The sequence below is a fragment of the Athene cunicularia genome (assembly GCF_003259725.1).
Source record: "Athene cunicularia isolate RWA chromosome 3 unlocalized genomic scaffold, athCun1 chr3_part1, whole genome shotgun sequence".
NCBI lineage: Eukaryota > Metazoa > Chordata > Aves > Strigiformes > Strigidae > Athene > Athene cunicularia.
Genome location: NW_020799097.1, coordinates 124,727,043 through 124,737,615, shown reverse-complemented (window position 1 = coordinate 124,737,615; position 10,573 = coordinate 124,727,043). Strand labels below are relative to the sequence as shown.

At 36.3% G+C, this 10,573-nt stretch overlaps 1 protein-coding gene across 1 annotated transcript in view; it reads right to left on the bottom strand.

Moving 5' to 3' along the window:
* The window catches only part of HNRNPLL (heterogeneous nuclear ribonucleoprotein L like), a 24,823-nt gene extending 17,337 nt beyond the window's left edge, over positions 1 to 7,486 (bottom strand). The window contains exons 1-3 of the mRNA XM_026844454.1: positions 7,343 to 7,486; positions 5,882 to 6,119; positions 1,502 to 1,587 (exon numbers count right to left, since the gene is read on the bottom strand). Of these exons, the coding sequence (XP_026700255.1) occupies positions 1,502 to 1,587; positions 5,882 to 6,112 (317 nt within the window). The 5' untranslated portion in view covers positions 6,113 to 6,119; positions 7,343 to 7,486. The remainder of the gene's footprint in view (positions 1 to 1,501; positions 1,588 to 5,881; positions 6,120 to 7,342) is intronic.
* Between the last annotated feature and the right edge of the window lie 3,087 nt (positions 7,487 to 10,573).

Here is a 10,573-nt window from a genome sequence, read left to right as displayed (position 1 = left end):
GCCCAGCAGCAAACAGGTACCGGCCCGCCCCGACAAACAGTGATACAAATGCATTATAAGCAGTCAGTAGCCAGTACAGCAAAACAAGACCCTTGAGACATTTTCCACCGCCAACAAACACCAGCACTGGGAACACACAGTGGATATAAGGAATAATCCAGCCCCACCACGCAAGTGGGCCAGCATTGCAAATATTTTTTATCAAACAATACAAATGAAAAAGGAAAAATTGTACCTAGCAGATTGCTCTAACACACTCTGGTTAGGGTCTGTTCCTTTTTGATCCTTATTTCAACCCTCTTGAGCCCCACAATGGGTGACAAAAAAGGCTGTGGTGGTTAGGCCCTGCTGGGATCTGAGACCATGCCACTATTGTCCCTCCCCCACCCTTGGACCAGATGGGGCAGGGAGTAAAATATAAACCCCAGGGTTGAAATAAGGAAAAATTTAATACAACAGTGTAACAAATAATAAACCGAACAACAACAATAATAACAACGAACAGAATAAGAGATAAACCGCATGGAGTACAGCAAGTGAGGGCACCGACCATGAACACCACACGTCCCTCCAGCTCTTCTCATGCTTGGTGCCCAGACCTGATGTCAGCATGGTATTGAATAACCCAGCTAGAGCTCCCTCACCACATTCTGGGGAAACTTAACCATATCCTAGCTGAACCAGGACAGGAAGTTAGGTCAATTCTCTTGGCCTGGCAAATCACCAATGAAGTCACCAGTTTAGCCATATGTTAGAGAAGTGACTCACTAATAAAGCCTGCCACATCGGTAGCATCTGAAATCACAAATTAATTTCTGAGACTTTGGTACAATTTTGTCCAGATAACAGCTCAAAAATGGAGAGTAATCAGTCTCTGGAAGAGAGCTCTCAGAGCTTTTATAAACTAAGGCATACTCATACCAGACTTCGGACTTTGCAAACCACAGTAACACATTAACAACTCTGAACATTCATCCCTTGTATAACTTAGTGCTACAAGTACAGTAAACAGTAGGATAACAGAGCAGGGAATTTCCTCAACATAGGATAAATAGGTCAAGGAGGCCTAAGTTGGTCTCGCGCTTTATTAAAATCAGAATAGTAAAGCAAGCAGTATATATTAGAAGAGCCTGGAGAAGTCAAACTGCACCTCTGCAATCCCTTACCCATTTCTTGAGTATCAACACAGGCAAAAGTCATGAATCTTGTGTAGACTGCACTGTCAAATCTATAACATATTTCATTCTGTAATTATTAGCCTTAGGGCCACCTATAAACATGGTTATCAAGACCATTGTTGACAATGTCATTTTCTGTAAAGATGAAATGTATTTGTCTTACAGACATATAGAAATTACCATGTCTCAGCTAGAAATTTAAAAATAATTTGGTCTCAAATTTACACAGTATTTACTAAAATTCTCATGTTAAATCCCATCTGCAGTCAATAAACTAGAGGGAAAAAAAAATTTAAAAAAAAAATCACACTCAAAAAGGATATTCAACCATAGCTTGTATTCCATTTCTCTTGAATATAACAATGCGCTGAACTTTTCCAACAGGGTTGCACACGGTATACAAGACATCCTAAGAAAGAAGAAAAAAAATTGTAGTCAGATGTGAAATGTCAAACAATTTAGGTCCACAGAGCATTATCTTGCATTGGCATTTAAATTCCAAAGAGCAAAGAAAAGGCTTGTTAACTTTTCATTTATAACTTTCCTTATACAATTTATACATTTCTGATTAGCATTTTTATGGTTTAATATAGTACAGGCAGTTAAATCTGAAAAAATCAGGAAAAAAACTTCTATAAGAAGTACTCAAACATCAGTTTTACAAGTACCTTCAACTATGTTAAAACACAGTAATTGCATCCATGTCTCAAACTGTGATCCCTTTTAAGCACGCACAGCAGTAGTTTTACCAAAGCAAAGAGAGACAGAGTGACACTGTAGTTATAGCACATTTCATTTCATTAAGAGTCTAGCAGCTGAAGGATTTTTAATTGTTCATGTTCATTTTCAGAAGGTGGTAGTCTATGATGTAAGCTTAGGTAGCTTAACAAAAGGAGAATTTAAATTGTATTCACCTGAATCAAAGACACTACAAGTGGTTGCTGTGCTTCTCCACTTAAGGCAGAGAAAACTTCTGACAGGAAATACTGCATTCATGAAAACTCATTGTTAACACTCTGCTTTCACCAGGATTTGCCTATATCATAAGGAACAAATAAAATCCAAGACCATCTTCAGTACTGAGGGGAGACCAAACAGTAAGGGAAAAAGCTCGCCTGACTGCACATCAGGCCAGGCTTATGGCATGGTGCTAGGAGTATCTCAAACAACAGTCAATTACACGTAACAAATCAGACATCATGGTACCAGAAACTCATCTCCAGCATGAATCTGGCCAAGAAAAATAGGTTTATTTTAAGAGTGATTACACATCCATACTCAAAATTCCCAAGAGCCAGGCTTGAGAACTTGAACAAACAGAAACTGTCATTTCTTGAAACAATTCACTTGTTAGATCATGTTCAAATAGCTGAAAGCATATAAGCTTTACTAGACAGCAAGTTTTATAGCTAAACCTAGCAGGCAAAGACACTAACATTGCAGTGAAACACTACCACAATCTATTTTTCCCTTCTTTTCTTCATATCTAAACCAAATACTTCCAAAATGCTCATTCCAAGATCCTCAGGTTTATCTGGGGGACAAGAGGGAGAAGGGGGAAAGGAAGTAAGTACAGTATTTATTATGTTTTGCAGAATAGTGGAGCAATTGGAAGGCAAAGGGGTGAGGGCATGCTGGATTTCTTAAAAACAAAACAAACACACCCCCACCACTACCCCCAGAAGAAAATAGAAAAAGACAATGTCTTATTGCTGGCTACAGTGCCGTAACTCCTGGCTTACATAAAGTACCATAAGCATTAGTATATGGGCATATTACCACTAAAAAACCCCAAACAAACAAAAACCCCACAACAAACCAAAAACATTGTCCATGCTCAGGGACAGCTCCAGGCACTTCAGTGAATGAGTGTTTTACATAACTAAATGAAGCAAGCAGAGGAGATTGTTAACCATAAGATTTTTCGAAGGTGGACAGACATTTTTAGAAAGGATTAAGTACCTCTAAAAAGTAAGATCCATAGGTATATAAGATGATTTGTTAAGTATGTTTTCTATGCACACTCAATAGCACAGATAACCTTCATCTCCTCTTGTCTGGAAGAAGAGTCCTGAAAACTTTCCACCTACAGGTGACATTAATTTTCAGGCATATGACTTACTTTCACAATTCACTCAAAAGATTTCTTCACAGCCACTTAAAAGTTGTTTTTCAAAAACATGTATGTACTCAAAATAACCATCAGAGTTCTTAGCCAACAGGCACACACATAGCTTCATTTTTTTCTTTTTTAAAATTCAGCTACTTCTGATTACTAAATCAAGTGATTCATAAGATAGAATAACATGGGATGTTTTAAATAGAAAATCAACACTAGCATTATACATGTACTAAATATCATAAAAAAGGTGCAGCAGCATAATCTCAGAAGTTGACAGTTAAGTTTAAAAATGTTTCAACTGCCAATGCACCTTCCTCAGGCTGTACAGAAGGTTTAGACGGTGAGAACTAAGAGCCAACAGCAGAGCTATAGAGGAACAGACAGTGATGACTGCAGCATTAGGGAGAAATCTGTCAGTTTTTGTAAGATTTGTCTGTTCTTACATGACTGTTCTTACAGACAAACCCCTGACAAAGTTCTGCCCCCAGATCAGGAAACTGGGAGACAGAACTTCAAAGGCGTATATATGACACCTTAGGCAACTTCTTCAAAACACCTATGCCCCCATCACAAAGGGGTGGAAAGCAACTAGGATTTAAATACAGTTAATTTGCCCTTCTTGTCCTTCACAGCCACACCCTTCAAAAAAATTCTGCTAGGAAATAAGCAGGTCACAATTGTAATGGAGGAAATAAGCTGCAGCAAAATTTTAGAACAATTTAGCTTCTTTTACAAGATGCCCTTAAGCAGACCAATCTCTGCAAAAACTGTATCTTTTGAAAGAAGAGCACTTAAACTCTGTAACGGTTTACTGCAGTTATTCAGACTTGCCACTTAAAACTGGTTGCAAGTTTTCATGTATTTTGACTAAGTGTAGTCCAAATTTAAGGAGAGAAAAGTGTTGAAGAGGAAGAGGTGGTGTTGGGCTTTGTGAAGTTTTGGTTTGGTTTTTTTGTTCAGATTTTGGTGTTGGGTTTCTGGGTTTTGGTTTTGGTTTTTTTTTTTTTTTAAATGTAGATTTTGTCTGAGGCATTCTTAAATTAATTGGTTTTTTAACCCACTGGCCAAGTGCAAAATTTTTAATTTTTCTCATTATGTTCCTAGGTGTTATGGGTACAATTGCTCTTCCAGTTGCCATGACTCTACTAGTCTATACGAACTCCATGAGCTCCAAAGCTTGCAAATAATTTTGGAAATTTGTCTGCTTCTAGAGCTTATTGGTATACTTAGACAAAGAGTTGAGGGCAGTGGGAAGGAAGAGGTTGGAATGGGTGTTGATTGTTTTCAAAAACGAGCTACTGTGCTTCATCCTCAGAATTTCCATGAAACTCTTCTAGCCCAGAACAATGCTTCTGCTATCAATTTCCTCGAGCACTTATATTCGACTCAGCTGCTCATGCAAGCCAAAATTCAAACGCATGAATGAAACGTGGTTTCCAAAATGGTACTATAGTCACATGCAGAGAACACTAACTTCATCAGTGGATTTGTTCACACAGTTCAAAGCAGGTATATCTTTAAACACTGATAAAGAAAGCAACTCATCCCTTGGCACGCTTTGCTATAAAGAAAACTGTCAGGAGTAAGAAAATTCATCATCCACTAATGAATCAACAGGCAAAAACCTATCAATATTCACAATGCAGCAAAGCAAAAAGCATGATATGGAAGTGACTGCTTGAAGTAATTTCAGGAGTACTAAGCTTCAATCAATTTGCTAACATGATATATGGCAAATTAAACAATACATGCATTAAGTAATATGGTTCACGCGACCCAAACACTTTGATCAACCCATACCATCCTATATATTTCCCTAAGAACAAGTAACTTACACTTGTATAACAATTTACAAGTCTGCTTAAAGCAGACTTTAAATTCTTCCTGAAATATTTATGTGCAATTCAACATGTACTAGAAAAACCTCTATGAAAAATATAAGCATTCAATATATGAGAAAACATACATTTAAATACTAGCAAAAAATATCTTTATCAGTAAAAAACCCATGCATATGTGCCATTAGTAGATGGCAATAAATTAGGATGCAATTGTATATATTGTGAGACTTGAAATACTGAAAAGTAAAATCTATCAGCTCAAATAAGTGAGGAAGATTCCATCAAACTGGAGTTGATCATCAACAGATGAAGGTTTCAACTTTCCACAAAGGAATTACTTAAGAATGAAGGACTGCAATCAAACAATCCCTCCTACTGGAAAAAATTACTTCCTATTTAAACATGCACCACCCAGAGTCTAAATGACATTCCTGATGTTGTGGCAACACATTTGGAAATATTGCAGAAGCATGTAGCAACTTAAACATTTAGAAATCCTTCAAATGTATTGCAAAATATCTGTATAAGACTGAATCATCTCAAAAAACCTTTTTTCCAGAACATGCACATTACTTAAGCAAAGATAGTGTAAAACTTTGGTAGGTGAATTTAATTTCTGACTCAACAGTATACAATTTTTTAAAAATAGTACACAGTGGAAATAACATAACCAAGATTGCTGCTCCCTGCCTTTTATTATAAAAAAAAAAACAAAACAAAACAAAACCCAAGAAACATACCACTGTAATGGGGTAGAGAGGATTCTGAATTGACAACAGTAGAACTTTATTTCCACCAGATGGGTCATCAGTGTTCCCTGGTCGAGTAATCCTCTTACTTGTTGAATAGTTGAAAAAGGCTTGCTGTCCAGCAATGTATACAGGTTCATCTGCTGCAAATGTGACACATTTCTTCGCACTTTCTACATTTTCGAACTCCACCAGAGCCTGGCGCTTAAATGGCATCATCATGACATAGCTGGCAAAAGAAACATTGCAGTAAGTTTCCCTACATGCTTACTCAAAACAACTCCAAAGTCCTAACTGTCATACATGTTTTTTCTAAACAGTTCCTAACAAGGACATAAAAGGAAGGTAGGTCCCCCTGCTCCTGCTTCCCAAACCTAGTCAACACATTTCTAAAGGGTTTGCACAAAACAAAAAAATGCAGCTGTAAAATAATAACAAGCAGTTGTTTTCCTGAAAAAGTTTAATGGATAAAAATATTCAACTAACACAACAAATAGTTAATCATTTACTAACTTACTAGAAGTACAATTAATATTAAAAAAAACCCCTTCCTAAGCCATTTATAAAGGTGAAGGATCAAAGTAAATGCAAATTATAAAACATTCAAAGTTGACACAATAAACATCTTTGCTTTTGCTAAGAAATTTAAAATACTATTTTTGACACAAAACTACCTTAGAGGAAATAAACAGAAGTATTCTAGTTAACCAAATTCAGACATACACAAACCAAAGAAGCTTTGTCAGCTGATTTAAGTTTTTGAAAAATAAAACTCCCAGGCTAAAATGTACCTGTTTGTATTCCTGAACAAGCTTATGCTCACTTCATTGTATTTATTTAGTTTAAGATACTGGTACAAGTATAATTCAATTATTTTAATAATAGGGCAGTGAAAAATACTATTCTACTATTTACAAAACCCTATTTGACTACAATACATGCATTTACTTGAAAAGAAACACGTCTCCAAAAAGCAGCACTCAAAAACCAGAATAAGCTGGCTCTACCCACTCACCTTTACAATTTTGTTCACAAATGAAGAATCTTTACATTACATGACCTTTGAAGGGGCTTTCTGAATAACCATCTCATTCAGAAGGTCCTACTGTAACACAAGCACTCCTCCCATATAAAAGCATAGGAAAAAGCATCATCTGCTCTGTGGCCCATCCTTATTTTTGGTATATTCACTTCTATCAAGACAACCATTCTCACACTGTTCAGCAACCCAGTTTAGCTACAGATCACATTAAGGCCAGGACTAGCTGTGCTACTGAAGTCTGGCAGCAGACACTAGGCCACGCAGACAGCGTAACTCTGCTTGACCAGACTTGACAGGTAAAGAAACACAGAATCTTCACACAGCTAGAAAATCTTTATGCTTTACTATTAACTAAGTTCTGGATTTCAAATGGCTATCATAATGACATGACTTTATACTGCTTGACATACCATATGGTTCCAAACTTTTCAAGAGCTTCCACAAGATCTGCTTCCACAACTGATTCACACAGCCCTCGGACATGGACAACAGGAGAAACAGAGACTTTGTGATGACTTCCCCCAGCATCCTAGCAACAAAATGACATTTTAAAATTCAACACAGAACAAGGAATACCTCTATCAGTAACTAAAATTAAATATTTTGCAGACACTACACTGGGTCCAGAAACAGCCATCTAAATGTACAATCCAAGCGTATTTTAAATAATTTCACTTTTCTTTCCAAACAGATTGCCAAATTCAGTTGCTGAAGTCTACTCAAAATAAAATGCTTTGTAGATTTAATTAATGTGTTTGCACAGGCAAATTTTCTAATATTAAGACAAGCCTATTTAACACTTGGTTGAATTGCAGGAGGTCTTCTACCCTATTTGTTAAAAGCATAAAAATCCTAAAATACTTGGACATACACAACAGCTAAAATGTTTCTGATACTCTTCCTGTTTGTTTATGACAATGTTTGTTAGAGACAGTCTCAGGGGGGATAAAAAAGCAAGAACAAACAAGGGCCATCAGTAAACTTAATGAAAATTGATTATTTTTCTGATGTACATAAAGCCGTGACCCACAACACAAGAAAATGCTGGATCTGTACTATACCTGAAATAAACCCATCCTCCCTTCTAATTCTGAACAATCCATACATGTTTTTAAAAACCTGCAACTTCTGTACATATGGGCATGCTCTCTCTTTTCACCCCAAGGCTGAATACGATTAACAGATTCAGCTGTCATGTATTAGCACACAGAATTCCCACTATAAACATTTTTCTGAGCTACTGCTATGATTTCAGACAGTCTCTGTTCTATGTGACTGAATAATTCAGGTTAGAATCAGATCATCTTCCCCTGAAAAGCCTGAAGTAGGGCTGAAATTTACGTTATATATTTTAAGATATGGCAGTAAAAACAAAAAAAAAAAAGGATGAAATTATGTAAGGCAATAATGAGAGATAATCAAAGAAAGATTAGACACAATAAAGGGCACACTAAAATATACTGTAATTACCAGCACCCAAATTTCATACGGGTAACAGCAGTCTAAAGTTGATGTATTCAAATTTAGCAACAACATTCACCTGTTTGATCTAACAGATCAAGTCTTGGTGATTTTTCACTTTTTTTGCAAGATGTAGTATAGTATTTTCTGGAACTAGAGAAAGATTGTCATTTGTAGCACAAAGGAGCATTCAGCTCCAGTAATGAAGTAACCACGGTTATTGATACTACTGCTACAGATATTCCTCTATTCCCTATGTTTGAACTACAGATTCATGGAAAAAACTACTAATTCAGTCTTGTGTGTTTAATTCCTGTGTTCGATACACAGGTCCTCCAAAACAATTATGGATTTTCTTTCTTTAAATTGAGAATTTGACCATTCCATTTCAACCAAAAGCCAGCACTTCAGACTGTCAGATATCAGAACAGTCTGTGTAATTTTTTAAGCTTAGTTTACATTTTATTCATTTGAAATATGAAAGCATTTAAAGTGGCAACACTTTTCTTTGAAGAAGAGCTGACAATTGTGGGAAAACACCACTAGTGATATTTGCATAAGATAACATATATCCTGAATTAACCAGCTGAGGCTTACAGCAGTAGCAGTGATCAAAGTAGTCATGAAAGGTTAATGCTTTGAAATGCAAATACTTATGCAATTGTAGAAAGAACAGAACTACACATAGCTTTTTATTTTCAGCTTATGTGTTCTTTACCCACATACAGAGTTTTCAAAGCTAAGAGAAGCACCTAAAGAAACCTTCAAAAGAAAACTAACTTTAATTACCAGTTTTTCCTGCAAAGTCTAGGTGTTAAGATAGCAGGCACCTTTATTTACAGTCTATAGAACAATTAGAAATTATTAAACCAGTTACTCATTGCCCTACATACTTGTTACTATATTAAGAACTCAGTTAATGCTAAAGGTATGCATTTTCTTTTGTTTTCTTTAATGCATTTAAGAAATCTCACCTAAAAATATTTCTGTCTAATCAGATGGCAAATACAAGCAACGATTTTCTCACTGAAGCTACCTTACTTAATTAGCACCCGTATACATCATGTCAAGCTTTTTAGAGGGGAAATATAATGGAACAGTATTTCCTCCTTCCCAGTGCAATCTTCTGTTATAGTTTCAGTTCATGTTTCTTTGTCATGCACACCTCTCTGTATTTTTATTTATTAGCAGTCCATTTAAGCTTGCCTACTAAAGGTATAAATCCTTCCAACAGTACAAATGCTCTCAAAGGTTTTTATACTTGCACCTTCAAAACCATTATACATGAGTTATATGCACATATACAGGTGTCCACACTTGTGCAACTGGAATTATTCTCAGAACCATCAGCAAATAAAAATTTTGCTTTCTTTTGTAGTTAAGAGATAGTTGGCTTTCCAAGCCAAATTTCCTTCTCCCATAACCATACTGAAAGTATCCTTTAGTAGGGTGTTGTATAGGAGACTCATCAAGAATCAAAAGTCATTAACACTGCTGCTATTGTAGTAATGTGCAGAAGCTCAAGAAGCATGGAATAAAAAAATAAAAAACCCCAACAAACAAAAAAACCCCACACAACAGTGGATTCTCAGTCTCTTGCTACAAAATTCGGGACTTACCTACACAGCATTTTATAAACTAATTTATACATATAAAACATTGAGGCTGTAAATGGCCAGATCAGAGGGTCTCTATTTTACTTAAAATTGTTTCTAAGCAGCAGCAGCAGCGAACAGCAGCACAAGAACCGAACATAAATCGGTCCTGAGTCAGGAAGTTGCAAATTAACATTCAGAGAGTATATTGGTGAAAGACATGAACATGTGCCACAGGCATATGTTTGAGTGCAAAAAAGTCTTCATGAAGGACAGACAGACATATTATCGTCAAACAAGTTTCGCAGCTACCCAGCTGCAGTATTAAGCAAATCTAGAATGATCCCTGATTTCCTCTAAAAGGAGAAATAGAACCACTAGACCACATGAAAAATCACACATGTCTAAGCATAAAGCACCTCCACAGCTAAGGTCAGAATGTACACAACTTATCCAACTGCTGCCATATTTTTTTCCCAGAGGTGAAAAAGAGGATTTTGACCAAGGTCTCACAGTCATGGTATCTTGAAAACTACAGGTACTACAGCTGGCACACAAACAAAGGTTTCATCAAAGCATCTGCTC